At 48.9% G+C, this 18,566-nt stretch overlaps 2 protein-coding genes across 12 annotated transcripts in view; both read right to left on the reverse strand.

Annotated features, from left to right (window-relative positions):
* Positions 1-9,489, reverse strand: part of Pmca (plasma membrane calcium-transporting ATPase 3) — a 101,828-nt gene extending 92,339 nt beyond the window's left edge. For 3 of the 11 annotated variants that reach the window (XM_076795819.1, XM_076795817.1, XM_076795816.1), the window contains exons 1-2: positions 4,814-4,949; positions 3,803-4,087 (exon numbers count right to left, since the gene is read on the reverse strand). The gene's annotated coding sequence lies outside the window, so the exon portion shown is untranslated. Of the gene's footprint in view, positions 1-3,802; positions 4,759-4,813; positions 4,953-9,300 lie in introns of those variants that run through there. The other 8 variants (XM_076795815.1, XM_076795814.1, XM_076795821.1 and 5 more) reach the window with 6 other exon arrangements.
* Positions 9,490-10,009: 520 nt separating this feature from the next.
* Positions 10,010-18,107, reverse strand: LOC143358591 (uncharacterized). Its single transcript, XM_076795822.1, has 24 exons — positions 17,917-18,107; positions 15,952-16,001; positions 15,711-15,891; positions 15,510-15,641; positions 15,262-15,418; positions 14,978-15,194; positions 14,682-14,902; positions 14,509-14,611; positions 13,795-13,919; positions 13,587-13,709; positions 13,346-13,513; positions 12,993-13,274; positions 12,804-12,908; positions 12,500-12,713; positions 12,240-12,423; positions 11,860-12,156; positions 11,702-11,784; positions 11,440-11,633; positions 11,089-11,376; positions 10,894-11,024; positions 10,559-10,811; positions 10,386-10,482; positions 10,210-10,320; positions 10,010-10,127 (listed from the first exon to the last, which is right to left on the reverse strand). The coding sequence occupies exons 1-24, from the start codon at positions 17,940-17,942 to the stop codon at positions 10,060-10,062; spliced, it is 3,810 nt and encodes a 1,269-aa protein (XP_076651937.1). The 5' UTR covers positions 17,943-18,107; the 3' UTR covers positions 10,010-10,059.
* Positions 18,108-18,566: the final 459 nt, after the last annotated feature.

Here is an 18,566-nt window from a genome sequence, read left to right on the forward strand (position 1 = left end):
CTCTCTCTCTCTCTCTCTCTCTCTGTTTCTCCAGCGATGCGAGCCGGCCTCCGCTACGATCGGATTTTTCCGAGCCCTAGCATCGGCCAGTAGAGCGCTCTTTGCCCTGGGAGTGCTCTGAACGCTCTGGCACCTCGAAGTAACGCAAAGCGGAGGCCGACATCGGAGAATCGAAAAATTCCCTTTCTTTCGCTAGAACAAAACTACCAGGGTGCACAGAGTGCAAAATTTCGGTTTGCTCCGAACTCCCACAAATCCAAAGCACTGCCCTACGCGCCAACCGGATACCCACACTTTTATCGAGCTCTACATTTTCCAACAATTTCGTTTCGTAGGTGACGATTTCCTCTGTCGATCTATGGAGTAGAGCCCCGGGTAGGCGTGGCTATGTTACTCTCGACTCCAAAGGAATCGGAACAGTGCCCTACGGAGCAACCGATACTTCCATTTAACTTGACCCCCGTGTCCTCGAAAAATTTCGCTCCGTCCGTCGATACGGGGCCCCGAGTAGGCGTGGATTTGTTACTCTCGACTCCAAAGGAATCGGAACAGTGCCCTACGGGGCAACCGATACTTCCATTTAACTTGACCCCCGTGTCCTCGAAAAATTTCGCTCCGTCCGTCGATACGGGACCCCGAGTAGGCGTGGCTTTGTTACTCTCGACTCCAAAGGAATCGGAACAGTGCCCTACGGGGCAACCGATACTTCCATTTAATTTCACCCCTGTTGTGTCCTCGAAAAATTTCGCTCCGTCCGTCGATACGGGGCCCCGAGTAGGCGTGGTTTCGCCGCTCGGGATTTCCGAGAAGCCAGTACATACAGTGTCCTACGGGGCAGGCCCAGGGGACTCCGTGGAGGAAATCTCGGCGCAGTATACCTACTGGTGTACCCATCAACGGACGATTCCGTCGGTGGTGTTCCTGGTAACCCGAGATCGCGCTGCCCGAGAAAATAAATATTCCCCGGCGCGGAAAACGTGCTCGTTCCGATCAGAGGAGAAGAGCAGAGGCGGGGCGAGGAGGGAGAAGCGAACGAGAGGCCCGCGGCCACGGCGAGTTCCGTTTAATTTCGGTTCCCCGCGTTGCTGTAACCCGAGCTTGTCTGGCTTCCGTTTACCACCGAATCATCGGTGGATCCCGTTGTAACAACATTTCCTCTCGGCTCCTTCCGCTCCCACCGGCCCCTTCCCCTCTGCTCGCCAGTCCTCCCTCTTCTCGGCCTCGTCCTGCTCTTCCTCTTCTGCGGCGCGGGTTTTACGTAACCCATGACACAGACGTTTGAAATTCGACGAGCCAGACGAGACCACCTACCCCGTACGATCGAGAAAAAAGAAATCAATAGGTTTCGAAATCTGCTCGGAAAAGCATGGAATACCGTAACCTTAACGTATAGCCCTTTGAACCTTGGAACAACGATAAAATAATCTCGGTCGTGAGAAAACGTATTTCCAGCTCACTGTGCGTCGCGCAGACACACCGCGGCCTCTAATCTAATGTCAAGTTTATTATCTGCTCGCGAATCTTCGATCCATTCTTCTTTTTTATCGCTCCAGTTTCTCTACCTTCTGTGTTCGCTTCGACTAGGGCCGATTGTCAGCCCGTCGCAATACATTCAGGTCAGGCTTTGCTGGTGCGGACGAGGCGAGCCAAGGCGAGCCAAGCCTCGCCTTTGCACCGTCGTCGTCGTCGTCGTCGTCGTCTTAGTTGTCTATCTATACGCGTGTGCGTGCGTACCTTTCGCGCAGCCTGCGATAAACACGTTACAATCATGATCCTCTGTTTCCGGTTCCCGGATTCTGTTCTCTCGCGAGGAATTCCTAGGAAATCCAAGAATCAGAACTTCGGGGGCAGGGGGGGGGTGGAGAGAGTAGTAGCAGCAACGAGCTTAACCGAGAGGAAGACGAATCGCTGGAAAGTCAACGGTCGTTAACGTTCCCCGAACGAAAATATTGATTTTTCAACCAGGACACGGTTCAGGTATTTCTTTTCCTTGTAACCCATTTTCCCGAACGAAAAGACGGATTTTCATATTTGTCCAGATCTATCGATTCCGATGTTACCGTATCGAGTGTGCCGAATTCGCGAGGATTTGCATGAAGCTCGCCGAGCGAGTAGTTTCGATATCAAGCGTCTTAACGCTTCAACGTTTGATTTTCTCGAGTTTTTGAGACCGCCGAGCTGCCACTTAAAGTGTCAAACGGACATCGGAAGCGGTGGATGCGGAACCGACGATCCAGAAGAATATCCGCGCGCGGAGTCATCGAAGAGAGATTCGATCGACGCGTTTTCTCCTCCAAGGGTACGCGAAACGAGGGAACGAATAAAAGAGGGAAAGAGGTAGAGGGTGGGTGAGAAGAGAATATACACACGCGCGCGCGCGCGTATATATAAATATATGTATATATATATATGATAGAGGGAGAGAGAGAGAGAGGAGGGGGGAGAGAGAGAGATAGTGGGGGAGCTATAAGAGAAAGAGAAGACGCGCGCGTTCGGTACGGAAAAGCTGCGCGCGGGCCGGTGCGATAATGCGCCTGCTCGATCCCGGGACACACGAGGTGAGTGGAGCGAGAGAAGGGGAGGGTTGCGAGGATGACGAGGACGAGGAGAAAGAGAAGAGCATACGTGGTGGAGGAGGAACGGAGAGGGTGTACAAGGAGACAGAGCGTGTCTTTGTCGGGCTGGTTCGGGCTGGTTCTCCGCCGTCTTCGTCGGTCTCGGTGTGTCGGGATCTGGCAGGCTGGCAGGCTAGCAGGCTGGCAGGCTGGCTGGCACTCCCGAAATAATGTTCAACCGCGAAACAGAAGTGGTACAATCTAGGGTGGGCGGGGTAGAAGGGGGCCGCGAGAGGAGCGGCGCAGGGGAGGCGCGCAGTGTGGCCGGCGATGGTGGTGGCCAGGTCGAGGAAGAGAAGAGGAACACAGGAAGAGGAGAGGAACAAGCCCGAAGGACGGGAGATCGCGCGGCCGAACGCCCGTGAGCGCCCGTGCCGACCACGGTTATATAATTTTCGTAATGTCTCTCGGGATATCGTGTGCCTCCGCTCCGGGGCGAGGGACCGAGCTCGAGGAGAGGGCCAGGAGGGCCAACAGACAGAGAGATGCGATGAGCGCAGAGCCGCGTGGACGAGCACACACACTCGCCGCCCTCTTCTCGTGCTAACCCGGGGAAATGGCGATCCGAGGAGGCGAGGGCTCGATCGGCACCAGACGACACGTGTCGCGTACCGCCGATACCGAGTCGCGACCAAAACCAGCCCCTCGCGCGACCATTACATATATAGATACTAGACACTTTTGCTCTTTTCAGCTCACCGACAGAGAGAGAGAGAGAGAGAGAGAGAGAGAGAGAGAGAGAGAGAGAGGTACTCTCTCGTTGGTCGGAGAGCGAGAGTAAGAGAGACGCTTCTCTAGGCGTGTACTCCGAACGATTCTGATCCCCCTAAATCGGAGTCCGGTGTTCTTTCTGAAAGAGACTCGAGCGTCTGCCGCGTCCTAGAATACGTTGCGACACTCGACTCTTCGGGGGCGAGGGAGGCGACACAGACTTTTCGGCAAGTGGAAATCGAAGATTCTCACGCGTGTATATGTAAAGCGACAGAGAGAGAGAGAGAGAGAGAAAGAGAGATGGGTGGTTACGTGGGGAGAGGGAGACTTGGGCAAGATCGGAGAGGCCGCGGGGGGTGGGAGAGAAAGAGAGAGGACATGTGTACGTGTTTGCGTGTGCGTGTGAGGAACGGAATGGCGAATCAATCGACGGAAGGTTAGAGAGAGCAGGTGCTGTTGTGGGACGATCTACTCACCGCGGATGGTCAGCAAGATGTCTCGGTGTCGTTTCCCGGTGGCAAGAGAGAGAAATTTGATGTCACATACGCCGCTTCATCAGGCCACTGCGCGCCGTTTATACCACTCTGGTTAGCGATTCGCGCTTGCCACTAAAAATATACTCACTTGCCGTGGTATGCCCCCGCTTCACGTCTTGTACCGTGACCGACACATTTATCCGCGGTTTCGGTGGCACTCGTACTCGCAACCACGAACGAACGCGAGCCGTACGTACGTTGGAGAAACACGGGGTAGAGCGAGAACTAGAGAGGGAGAGACGGAGATCGTGCGAGATACAGACAGAAACAGAGAGAGGGAGATAGAGGGAGATCTACGAGAAGAGCGAGAGAGGGTGAGAAAGAGGAGCGGGACACCAGTGAGAAAGAGAGAGAGAGAGACTCGCTCGATTCCCTGGACAGAGAAATATACACCGTGTCACGGACGCGCACCAACGAGGACAGGGAACCAACCGAACCAATCAACGGAACGGAATGGAACGGAACGGAACGAAACGTAACATAACGTAACGTACGAACTAATGAACGAACGAACAAACGAACGAACGAACGTACGAACGTACGTACGAACGAACGAACGAACGACCAGCCAACCGCCCGGCTGTTCTCTCGCTCAGTGTGTTGCCGGCAGTTGCCGCTTGTCGCCGCTGCTGCTTCGACACGGCCGCGAGAACAGGACTGCCGAAAAAGAAAGGAGAGAAACAAGAGGACAGAAGGAAAAGAAAGGCGAACGAGAACGTACGGGCGCGTACGTGGTCGATCTTCTCGCTCTCAACACGATCTCGGTGATGTGCCCGTCGCGATGCTCCGTGTGTCTATTCGTCCCGCTCCGTTACCGAGACGAGGACAACGCGCTCTCGCCTCGGGATCGAACACGCGAGACTAACAAGAGAAAGAGAAAGAAAGAGAGAGAGAGAGAGAGAGAGAGAGAGAGAGAGAGACGAGGGAGAGAGGATCGAAAAATCAACCAACCAGCCAGCCAGATCGACGGAGATAACGGAGCGACGCACAACCCCCCCTCTCCCTTCTTCGTTTCGTTTCCAGGTTTCGGATCACCCCGCGCGCGCCAGATATACCGCGCGACGAACGTCTTCTTCCGTCGACGTCGAACCGCAACCGAAAACCGAATCGAACCGACCGTCGAACCAACGCACCAACGAACCAACGAAAAGAACCCGAGGGAGAGAGGCCCGCACCGCACGAAAATACACGCGGCCCCCGGAACACGGAGAGCTTTCGTTCGACACCCGACCAGAGTTCCCGACCAGCCAGTGTAACCGACGGTAGTATTATGTGTGTAAAACACTGACGGTCGGGTAGGGGGAGGGGCGGCCGGAGAAGGGGAGGGGCAACGACGACGACGAAACCACGGGTGGGGTGAGGAAAGAAGGGGAACACCTCCTTCTCCTCTTACTCCTTCTTCAGAGGTGGGGGAGGATCGAAAAAGGATAAGAGAAGAAGAGCGGCTCGGAGGAAATAGGACTCGGTTTCGAGGGCTCGAGAACGACGGTGCAACTTACGAGAGGAGAGGAGAGGAGAGGAGACGCCGCGCGCGCTTCGGGTAGGTGCAAGAGAAATAGAGAGAAATCGAAAGAGAGACGGATACAGAGGGAGAGAGGGAAGAAAACCGTCGACAGGATTTGATCCTCTCTTACTGTTTCCTCGCGAGGCGCCGCGCATGCACTGCGCTACGCCGACCGACGCGACGTTGGAAATTCGCCTCTACCCCTGCCACCCTCTTGCTCCACGACCGTTTTCCCAACACCCTCCTTTCCTCCTCCTCCTCCACCTCCTGCTGCCACCCCCTCCCTCCGCCCCCAGTTACATCGGTGGAACACCTATACCCCCAGGCACACTCGGTTTATCGCGTCCCTACGGTACGGGTATGTTGGGTATCTTTAGAAGCGGCGAGGACGCGTTCCGCGACCACGATCCTATGCGCGCGCTCTCTCGTTTCTCTTCTCTCTGTGCGCGCATCATCCAGATATGCGTCTGGTCGCTTCCTTCCTTCCTTTCTTTCTTCCCGTCTCGGAATTAGCCGAGAACCGAGAGACGAGTGTGATCGTTCCATTTTGCCGAAGATATCGCTCTCTTTCTCTCTCTCTCTCTCTCTCCCTCTCTCGATCGGCAAACTTTTCGTACGAGTGCGCACCGTGGACTCTCGATTCCGAGTCGAGGACGTTCGAGTCGAGGGGTCGCGTCGAACAGCCCTGTCTCGCCGACTGATCTTTCCGCTCATAAATATTTAACCGGAGCGCGCGCTCGATCAGAGGCGAAACAAAACGGTTCAAAGCGATCGCATCTAGACTCACACAAGGTCAGATCGAATACTGATTTATCGGAGCGCGCGATGTCTCGATCTCTCGAACCTTTTCCAACCTTTCGAATTATGATAAGGAGTTCTCGCTCGGAGCACCGAGGTGTCCCCGAGCCGATGAGTCGACCGGTGAGAAACTGGCAATGGGAATGCTTTATCGAGATACCCGCCTATGACTACATAGTATTTTATCGTAAGCGTGACTCGTGACGTCAAGACCAACCGAGACCCCCCGGTTATCGGTGTGACCGGTGGTGTCCCCGCGAGCGACAATAAGTCTCGATGAATCACCACCGACAAACGACGCGAGTCATCGTGTGGTCGGCGGTCGCGCGTGCATCCTGTCGTCTCGTGTAAATACACACGACCTACACCGAACGGTGTAACGATGCAGACCCCGTTGTACGGGGCCGAGAGAAGCTGGGCCAGCAGTGTACCTGGTGTCTCGTGGGCTCGGTCTCTTCTCCTTTTCGGTGCGTCTCGAGGATGTACGTGTGCCTGATCGCTTCGATGGGTTGTGCGAATAAGAAGAAGAGACAGAGTCGAGGGAAGAGATAGAAAGGGAGGAGGGGGAGAGAGAGAGAGAGATAAAGAGAGAAAAGAGACACGGATAGAGTGCGCGTGAGACCACCAAAGGGTCCTTCGTGCGCACGAATTCGGTGCGAACCACTGCACGGTCCGTACGGTACTGGGGTCTCCGTTCGACTGTCGTGCCGTCGAGCCTAAACTATTCCAAGCATTCCGAGTCGGAGCGCACGCGCACGTGCCACGCGCCACGCGCCCCGCTCGGCCGCGGCCTCGGCTCTCTTCCCCTCTCTCGCCCAACCCTCTAACACACTACCCCCGTTTCCCACCCTTGTGTCCTCTTCGTTTCGCTCAGGATTTCTCACATTTCCCATTCATCCCACACCCTAACGCGTTTATCCCGATCGTCGCACGAAAATTATCCGACAATTTCATTCACGTATTCGACCGAGCTTCAAACATAGAACCGCAAGAACGATTCTAGGCCTCTCTCTCTCTCCTCTCCCTCTCTTGCCGTCCCGTTCCGTTCTGTTCTGTTCCGTGCGTTCCGTGTTTATGCGCGCTCTGTCCAGGATCGCCGAGGCTACTCCCACGCCTGGATCGTCACCCGCCCCGCCCCGCCCATCTACCACGCGCGCACACTCGAGGGAAATGTCAAAAACCTCGAATGCCTTCCGGTGGAAAAAGATCGCACACGATCCCGACGATTCTCGGTTATTTCTTAATAACTCCGGGATGTTCTCGGGAACGTTCAGTTCCGCGGAATCTCGACTGGCGGCCATAGTCGTCGCCGCCAGTCAGTCGCTTGCCCGACAGAAAATGCCAGCGGAATTATGCACCGCGGTACGTCCCTGACCCGTATACGAGATCTCGAATACGGGTTACGATTTCTCTGGTTCGTTCTCTCTGTTCGAATACCTCTCCCGCTTGTCCCTCCCACCGTCCCCTACCCCCTCTCTACGGCAAATGGATCGCATCTCGGACACCGTTTCGGCTGCAAGGATTTTTCCTATTTTTCGGGAAACGGGGAAATGTCGTTTCGTTCGGTCGAATCAAGAGCGATGATCTTTGATCGGGTCCCTGCGGAACGCGCGGTGCGCACGCGTTTCACCACTCACGGGCCAACACCGTTCCGGAACCTCGAAACGTTTTCTGCCAAGAAAAATCTGCCGTGTCCCATTCCTTGACCATATTTTCTGGCGCGTCGCATGCGCGCTCGGCACGCTCGTTCGCCGACGACTGTATGTGGGTTGGGTTTTTTAACGATCGAACACGAGCTCGCAAACGCGTTTATTCTCGAGAGAAAAATGTTGACGCCTCGACTTCGAGTCGTAACGAGAAACGCCGTTCGCTTGCCTCGTGGACACAACAGGCAGACGGAAGAAAAAATTATGATACGCTTATCGGTCGCGTTCCGGTTCGAACGAGTTCCCAACGAAGCGAAACTGGTGGAATTCCGACGTCACGCGGGTATTAAAACCACCGACGCCGCCACCGCCGCCGCTGTCGTTAATTTCGACGCGCGCGTACATCCACGGGCGAAATTAATTTTATTGCCGCGAATTAATGCGATCTATTTCACTTGATTATCGTGTAGACTCGCCGTGACGTCAAACGCGCGAACGTCACGAGCACCGACCGGACGATCCGTTCCCAACGATAAAGGAAACGCCAGTTTTTATGAAACTCGTCGCATCGCGTCTCCCTCGTGTCCTCGCTAATAATCGGACGGTCACGAGACATTCTTCGTCGGACATAACCTACTTTGCAACCAGCATTTCACGTTCGAAGGTAAAACAAGGTAAAAGTGGCCAAGTGGCCGAGTTGCCATATTTACGAAGTACCGACCGCGCCATCTCGCAACCAACACATGCGTTACTCTTCGCAAATTATTGCTCTCGCTTTCGGTTGGTAAATGAAACTCTCGGTACAGTCGGTAAGTGCACCGGTCGGTACAGTCGGTAACTGTACCGGTCGGTACATGCGCGCGCTCGAACAACTTTTACGCATTTGAATTTGCCGCCGTTACGAGCACCCCTGATTTCTGTGTTCTAATGAGAAGAGTATTTACACAGTCCTCTACACCGATTTTGTAACGTTCCAAAGCATAATGCAAGCTGCAGTTCAGCGGACACGTTTGCGTCAGACACAATTAGAGCCGGTACTACAGGATTGTATCATTCTGTTTTATTAGAACGATCAGATTAGAATAATGCGTTAAAGGTTAACAAAATTGATCGTCGTTTTACTATTTTTAGAAAGCGTACCTCGCGTACTCTCGATAAAAATGAGAATTCCGGGCCTGCTAACGAATCGGATAATGGCTTCAGTTTATACTTTTATAGCGGAATTTCAATCAAATTTACATGGTTCAAAAGTTTCAACCGCCAAATGCTCGGCGGGACAAGATGGTCACCGTGTGCCATTTCGAACGCGTACCAGAAATAACGAAAGATCGTACTTGTTCGAGGAGATACATTGTTCAAAGCATGGGTATCGCGAAATTTGAAGACAAAACGCCATTTAAGTTTGCGGAAGAGGTATAGGACGGTCGCGAACATTGCGATCGAATCGGGTAAATAAGTGTGCGCTGACAAGTTCGGAGAGCGTCACTCACCGACATTGATTTTTGATGATTTCCATGGCCACAACATGCACCCAGCTTGTTTCCGTGTGTCGTGGAGCCGTGCTGCTTCGTGTCGAGGTCGATTCTTGACGTTTCACACAGGTTCAATCACTAAAAACGACATTAATCGTTAACACTGACGGGAGAAGAATTTTACAATCCTCACTCAACCACTGCTACGCGCGAACTGTTCTCCCATTTGGGAATCCTGCGCACCGAACGTAAAATCGCCTACCGCGCAACTCCGATTCAGGAATGTGTAAATACGTGGCACATTTGAATCGTGAAATATACGAAATTAAATTTCATCGACCATGATAACTTCGGCAAATATGATGACAATAATATTTTTTCTCATAACTGTAAACCATTGAAAATCATTTTAGTGATTACATAGAATTATATGTATGTTTCCTCAACTTCTGAGTTTGAACGTGGCCCGTTATATCGGGTTCGGGTATTGTACATGTTACAAAGGACCATGGGTAATTTATTGTTAGTTGAATCGGGCGGGATACTATAATAATTTTGAACATTTCGAAACAAACTTGTCAATCTTAACTAATCTTTACTAATCGAATCCTAATAAGATATTTTTACGAAGATTGGCAAAAGTGATTAAAAAATGAACTCGTAAGTAGCAGCAGTTTATTATTGGAGAGGCGGAGGATGATAGGATTATGATTTCAGGATACGAATATCAAACAACAATATCATACTTTATTTACGAAAAACTCAACTTTTTTCTGTTTAAAGCACCATTTGCTCCTTCTTAGTTAAACTGTTCAACAGAATCTTCTCCGTGGTTACAGGACCATCTGCAAAAATAGACGATGGCAATCGTAAAGTGGACAAACCTGCAAGACAACAAAACTCGAGAGTAAAATAACATGAACTCACCCAACCGGTACCACGCGTCGTTATTTCCAGCGTCTTTTCTTGCCGAATCCAATGCATTACGAATTGCTATTGGAACTGCAACACTCATAACGAGAGGTGGTTCTCCAGTTGCTATAATATTTATGGTATTAGTGAAATGCATAATCTCGATGTAATTGCCTCGTAATTAATACTACCTTTCGACCGAAGAACGCTCAATGGATTAGATGCATTTCGACGGAAATAAACACGAAAATCAACGGGTATGTCTTTCGCTCCAGGCGGTTTGTAATTCTACGCAAACGAAATATCATGCGTAAAATGATCCCTGCAAAGAATAGTCACACACTGCCCAAGTATAAATACAAACCCAAGTCCTGTAATTCGTTAACGCGCCATTTTTGGGATTGTAAATTAACTCTTCCGAGGTCCAGAATCCGAGTCCCATAACGAAGGCACCTTCTATCTGGCCTACGTCTATTTCCGGATTCATGCTAACACCAACATCCTCCATTATATCCACCCTGTTTACGATGTGTTGTCCGGTTAGCATATCGACTTCGACTTCCGCTATCGTGACGCCATGTATTTCATAAGACTTTATCTCGTCGTTTGTAGTATACCTGAAGATCATGACGTAAATCGTTGCATGCTGGGTGAAGAGAAATACTCGTAAACTATGCTAATATATTGTTTCATGCGTACAAGTAACGCGCGCATAGATCAACGTTCTGCATGTGCGCTTGGAACACCAATTCCTGCCAAGTGGGATTCTTCAGTTCCTGTCTGATGGGTTCCAGCCGTTTCATGAGTTCTTGGCAAGACATCAGCGTCGCCTAAAAATACACAAACGATGTTAAACGGTGTTGCGATAGTTCGAACTCGGTTAGCACGACTTACATATGCGCAGCTTTCGCTGGTAATACTGCCGCCGGTGACGAAATTGTTCGGAGCTGTTAAATTGTTGCTCGGCTTGACAGTCACCAGCGACAAATCGATTCCCAAGGTATGCGCCGCTATTTGAGCCACCTTCGTATTAATGCCCTGACCACACTCGATGCCACCGTGTGTAACGGAAACGGTACCGTCGCGAGCATAAATGGCGACGTGTGCGTTGAACTGTCCCCAGACAGTGAGAGGGTACATCATCGGTACCAAGGCCAATCCCTTTTTTTTCCATCGATTTTCCTAAACAGTCGTCAACAAGACGTTCAACAATCGGTTTATAACACGAATACAATTGCGTCTCACATTGTTGAACGTTTCCACGGCTCTCTTCCTCATTTCATAGTCCGCGTTCTTGCGTATCTCGTCCATCAAACTCTTCAACGTGTCCTTGTACTCCGAGTTCATGTTCACCATCCTCACCTCCACAGGATCTTTCTGAACAACCCTTGCAATGTGCTCCATCAAGATTTCTATCATACCTAATCCTTCCGTGGAACCTGTAGACAAATTGGAAGGGTAACAACCGAGAAACAGAATAAACCGGAGAAACAAGCGATTGCTATACTCGGTGCTCGGCAGTAGGTGTTGTTTGGTAGATCGGTCTTTGCTTCGTAACCGTCGCAGGTCCAGGTGCTGGCGTCGTAGCAGCTGCAAAGTTCCACGGGGAAAATAAACTATTGTACCTAGTTAAGTGATGCTCGTAGAATCGGTTGCAACGCTTACTTCTTCATGTGCTCCAGCGTGAAGTACTCGTGAGCCTCGTTGAAATTGCAGCCAGCGTTGCCCCAGACCTTTGCATTCAAGTACTGTATGCGTCCGTTGTCGTCCACGCCAACCTCGTAGTCCTGACGGGTGTCGAATCGCTTGCCTATCGTCTGCATGTTGCTTTCTATCGTCATTATAAAACGAGCCGGCCGATTCAGTTTGTAACTGACTAACGCGCACGCACAGGCTATCTGGCCGGCTCGAGATATCTTCGCACCATAGCCACCACCCAATCGCCTCACTTGGATGTTTATACTGCGATTCAAAGCCTCGGTTAATCGGGGTAGGAGCGTTTAGGCGACTGAAATATTTTATCCCGGCCTCCGCGAACGTTTTACCTGTTGTTTGGTATATTCAGAAGCAGAGCTATGCCCACTTGAATCATATCCATATGCTGGGACGATGGATAAACGTCCAAACCATCCTCGATCGGAACGCAAACGCAAGATTGCGGTTCCATGGTGTAGTGATACTGACTGCCGCAACGAAACACGCCCTTTACCACGTGTTTCGTGTCATTTCCTGTATATTGATGTTTCGATTAAATACATTGTTCTATGCGATGCGCAACATTTTTACCGAACTAGACGCGAATCACCTTTAGTTTTGGCAACATAATGCCCCGACCGGTACAGTCTGCTTTCATCGTTCGAAGCGATCACTTGTTCTATGGTGAACACCCCCTTGTCTTCCTTTACGTCGGCATAGGAAACCTTCACCTTCTCAACTGCCTCGTTGGCGATCGCATGACTAGTAGCGACGATCACGCCAATCGGCTGACCATTGAATTCGATTTTATCGTCGACGAACAACTACAAAGTGCAACGAACATTTTGAGTATGATGGACACGCCACAGCGACTGTTGTCGTCGAGTGAACTGTGAATGTCGAACTGCGTTTACCACTTCGTCGAAGGGCAACATCATCTCCTGAGTAGCCCCATTAATGAAGATGTTCTTGCCAGGGATATCCTTGGCTGAGAAGAATGCTACGACTCCTTTCATTTTCTGTAATAGTTCGTCAAAATTTAGCGATACCATCGTCGAAAAACGGCAGACCGATTGTGAACGAGTCCGATCGAAATCACGTACCAGCGCCTCGGATGCGTCGATGCTTGCGACTTTCCCGTTGGGCACGGTGGTGGAAACAAACGCGCAGAAAACTTCATCGTGAAGGGGCGGCAGGTCGTTGACATACTGCGCTTCGCCGGAAGTTTGATGCACGGATTCAATCTTCGGCATCGGTTGATTCAAAGGCCACAGATTCTTGTCTGTGTCGTACTCTTGTCTTCCCGAAGACAATTCACGCTCCAAGAGAGTCCCTCCGCTACGTATCTTTGGGTCCACATTCTCCGGTTTTAAATTGACGACGAACTAGAAAAATTAAACGTTTAAAAAATTGCTTTGTACCTCGGATACGATCCGTAGAAGAGCTAGAAAAGTACCTTATAGAAGAGGCCTTCGGCAAGGGTCTTCCTAAATTCTGGAGAATAATCGGGCAACACATGATCCGGATTCAGTTCGCTGTCCAAAGTTTGCAAGGCCTGTTTGACGACGTCCTTGTTGAAGACGGACTTGCCAACCAAGAAATTCTCAGTTTTCGTCGCGTGGAGCTGAAATTAAACGATATCAAAGTTCCTGAAGGTAGACGTCCGGATTTACAACACTGGAAAGAATCCCACTCACGAAATCTTTGTGTATACCACCGAATATAATGTTCGGTTTCTCCAGGACATTCCCAGTCCCGTCCAATTTCAGCAGGAAACCGGCGTTCACGTGGGCATGGGCATTCTGAGCCCTCGGCATAATCTGCTCAATCATTCTACGTGTTATCCATTGTATGTTATACCATAATATAATTACAGTTAATTATTTCTTCACGCGTAAAGTATACCTTGAAAGTCCTGTACGAGTACTCGCTGCCGAGCGCCGGCAACACTATGCTGTATATAAGTTTGTGCTTCATATCGTAATCGAGGAAGTCCAGGCAATTCATGCTCTTCTTGTCACTGGCGTCCACTGTACACACAGAAGAGCAATCGATGGAAAACGGCGATTCCCAGTAAACAATTTGCTCTTGATTTGTTTTGAATTTGCCACCAAAATTTGTCTACAAATTCCGACCCATCTATTTCCGCATTAGGCGCGGTATTTGAGTGCAAAGTTTGCAGCCAAAATTCCATGCCAAATGGAAAGCAAATTGAGAGCAAATCTTGGCTTCGTTATAGAGGGCAGGTCGGTCGCACTAAGAGTAAATATCGGGCAAAATCAGAGGAAATGTTGCTGTAGGGGGAAAACACTATAATTTTAAGATCTGTAAATAGTTCAGTCTTAAAAAATAAATACAACTTAAAATTATTCAATTTCGAATTCCGCTTTCCCTCCTACAGAAAGATTTCCTCCAATTTTGCCCGATATTTACTCTATAAGGAGGCCAAGGTTTAGTCTCAATTTGCTCTTCATTTGGTAGGGCATTTTGCATGCATGCTTTCGACACCAAAAAGGACCAGCTTTTGCTCGCAAAGTACGATTACAAACATGGATCAAGATTTGCTCGAAGCAAGTTTGGCTGACTGGGTTAAAATAGAAATGAAACGGGTCTACTCACGAACGTGTATTTCAGCACCAGCTGTTTCCAGCATTAAGAAGAGGTCGGAGGGAAATTCGCGATGCTGGTGCTTGATCATCAAGTTCCCGGCTAGAGAACCGATCTGCAATCAATCGGCAATGTAGGTAGTTCGTTGTCGCACCGATTACATCCAAGAGTCTCGCGGTACATACATTTCGGACGGGCACGCTCGCGATGAGGTCAATATGACTGGCCAAGTGTCGCAAGTATTCGAATTTCGGTTCTTTCGAGTGTTTATTGAAGGTTTCCATGGCCACCGTGAGGGAGACGTTGCCGCCGATGGTCAAAGAATCGTTGTCCTTGGTTATTCGACGCAGATCGGGAATATTGTTGATGTCGATGCACATGTCGGGTGTCTTTAAGCGGTACACACCTGTGGATAGGCATTGCGATCAGCAAGACGCGTGTGTTAACGCATACAAATCATTCTCAAGGACGATCGGTTTACCGTGAGCGGTGTTACCACCGTGAAGAACATAACTAGCATTGGGTCTGTTCTGGAACACGTCGAATAAGCTGTCCACCGTGAGAACTTTGCGGAACTCTGCTCCATCTAATTTGATGTCGATCTTGGTGTCTGTATTTAGATCGCCTGTAGCGCACCCGTTGTGACCGTTTAGGCATGGTTCGCCGGTTCTCTTGCATAACTTGATCTTGTACAACTCCTGTCGAGAAGAAAGTCGAGAGTAGATCGGACGATTGTGTAGTATTCTTTCGATTAGTTCGACTCACTTCGATGTCGTGTATCTCTTTGACGAGCTCTTTGGGGGCGTCGGAAGCGAAGCTCTTGAACGTGTCCAGAATTGGTCTGTAGCCGGTGCATCGGCATATATTACTGCCGAACGAGTTCTCTATCTCTTTCATGGTCAATTTCTTGTCCTGATGAAGACTGCACAGATCGAGTCGATACGAATTGATTCGTTCTAATGAAATACTATGGCGATATGTATGTGGAAGGAGGAGGGTGGAAAACAGCGTACCTGTACATGTTCATCACCATGCCTGGAGAACAGTAGCCGCACTGGGAGCCATTTTTCTGAGCCAGGGCTGCCTGTAACACGTGGTACCCTTCCCTTTGGTTGCCTAGCCCTTCGATCGTTTTGATGGCCCAGCTGTAACGACAAGAAACGTGTTATCTCGTAAGAAATTAGCAAAGCGAAGAAGAAGAAGGCTCCACCCACCCTTGACAAATCAGGACTGGTACCAAACAGGAATTTACAGACATCGTCGCACCCTTCACTGTCGCGGATACGATGCAAGCACCGCAGCCACCCTCGTGGCACATGGCCTTGGTGCCCCGCAGCTTCGCATGGTCCCTGATAAACACGTTCAAGGATGTTCCGGGCTGTATGTTCTGATCAACTGCAACGAAGTTTTACGTAATTGTTTCTGCCTGTTTCTACGACGGTATAAGACACGTACCGGTGTAAGGGGTTCCATTGATGGTGAATTCGACGGTAGACTTGGTGTCCCTGAAACAAATATTTAGCAGGCTCAGTCTCGCAATAGGTTAGATAAACGTTTTCAATAATTTTCCGTCTTTGAATTCGATGAAGTGAAAACAGGATTCACAATTCAGGCTACGTAATTTCCCCTTGCGGGAGTGACGCATTCCGTTGGTAAACGTTCCGCTTGCAGCTACATATCACTCGGTAAAACATCGCCATTATCGTTTATAGCATTTTACAAATGAACGTTCATGCCCCTCATAATTTGAGAATATTCGTTAACTGATAGCGGTGGGAAAGCGCAACGGTAAACGAGAAAATCGGTTCCATTTTTGTAGACATACTTCGGATTATTCAGCAGATAATGACTTAGCATGTTACTATCTAACTTACTCTTACTTCGCTTCTGGAAAAAATCATGACATTCTTGATTTCTTGTCTGCGAAGATGACGAGTTGTAATGATTCATCTGCGTTAATCAGGCATTATCAAATCGTTACTCAACTCGATAATGTCCTACATTAGAATCGAAACAGGGCTGTTCGACTGCAGGCCTCGCTAACAAATTAATTGAGACTCTTGAGAATAACCGGCTTCCTATTCTTTCTAAGCAACTTAACCAGACAATAATCAAACGGTTCGTTCTAATTGCCTATCATTCTCTTGGAACTCCACAACTCGGAAAATTGAACTCGTTCCTAATCAACATCTTTCCTATAATTTTACTCGTTTGCATTTCGTAGTCTCGTATGCATCGGTGCGCATGATTTTCAGTTACATTGTCTTTTACATGAGCAGATGGAATATTCCGCAGATTAGAGCGTGGTAATGGCATCGGTATTATATAACATTCCGTAAAGGACAATATCAAGAAGCGCCTCGAAAGACTGTATCTATTTAGCATGCAACCGATCTAAGGATAATGCGGGGTTAAGCTAAAGGTGATAGGAGTGTTAAGGGAGCAATTATGTGTATGACGGAAATGGGCGTTGTGAGAAACAGAAGAAGAATTAAAAGAATTTTAGAGCGTCAACACGATTGTTACAACTTGGAAAATGTAAATTTCTTCGGAATGTAATAATGAGACTGCGGATTATTATGCATTTACGACAAAAATGTGTGGATGTCATTCAAAGTAGTAGGCAAATTAAAAGAATTTAGGGAGGTCTATTGTACGTTATTTTCAACTCGCAGGAATTATTGAAGAAAGAACTGACTTCTCTAGTTGCAATTGATGAAGACCATTTTTATTTTGCACACAGATCCGCAGTCTACTAACAATTATCAAGTGGCCCGAAGGGTAAGAACCAACTGCAGTGTGCTCCGATTGTTTAGGAGCGCACGTGCTCGTTCGATGCACTTTCACTGTTTGTGAAAGGATGTATCAACAGCAGCACGGGGACGTTCACTCCTTTGTCCAGTTTGCAGTCGCTGGTGCAGGGTTGCAAAATTGCATCCTACTTTCTCTCGAACCGTCGTTCGTTATTCCTTTTTTAGGTGACGTGAATCTAGAGCGCGCCTCTCGCAAAGCACAGTAGTTATCTATTGATCACAACAACTAAGTTTACGGAGCACTAAAAATTACTATTTTACATTACTTTATAAAAATTACATGAATATATTTATCAAAATTTGTAGCCATTTTTTAAAATAATATATACCCAAAGAAATCAATTTGTTTAATAATTCCTCACGGATGCATCTTCACAATCTCAATATTCGTAAATTAAAAATATTAGAATCCGTCATTTTTACGTGTCGCGTAAATCTAGTGTTAAAAACATTCCCTTCACGTTCGAACGCATGAATAATGCATCGTCGAACCAGTTCACTTACATAAAATGCATTGCACGAATTCCTAATTTTTTACAATCCCAGTTACACTTTTCTACTCCGAGATTTATAGTTCAGGATCGTTTGTGTCCGGATGAAAACTCACCCAACGTCTTTCTTAATGCGGTGCATGATCGGCTCGGGCGAACAATTTATGTGTCAAGTGGCAGAAACAAAGTATAAGCGTAAAACTTCAATCACAAACAACGATGAATCGACACCAGCGTGTCGAAAGCAACTAGTTTGACCGATGTCACGGCTGCAACTCGTCGAAAGTGGTTGCTCCAGCGTTCGTGTGCTTCTGCATCGCGGTCTCCCACTACTGGCATCTACAACAAGAGCGGTTGCATAAGTGGCATATCATCCACGGACCCCTATGTGATATCAGGTCTAGCGGAGCGCTCTATCCTATCCCAACAACCGTCTTTAATAAGCATATTGCGCTAATCATTTTGTTACCGTGCCATTTAATTTTCTTTGCTATTCCGTGCCGATTGTTACCTTCTCTGTATACTTTCAGCTCTACTCCTTTCAACGCTTGGCCTCTTACGTACATTTTCATGACTACGCGTTATTATCGAGTACTCGTCGCAGGATTCTGAAAATTGTCATTCTGTACAGCGTGTACCTAATGGAAAAAAGTGGAGTAATGTAGTGACCATTTTGCACCGTGACTTTCAATATGGAGTTTTAAATGGAGAAAAGTGAACCTACGAGTACTTTTCGGTAGGCTTAATAAAACTTTAGATCCGTTCC

Source organism: Halictus rubicundus, chromosome 11 (genome assembly GCF_050948215.1).
Source record: "Halictus rubicundus isolate RS-2024b chromosome 11, iyHalRubi1_principal, whole genome shotgun sequence".
Taxonomy (NCBI): Eukaryota; Metazoa; Arthropoda; class Insecta; order Hymenoptera; family Halictidae; genus Halictus; species Halictus rubicundus.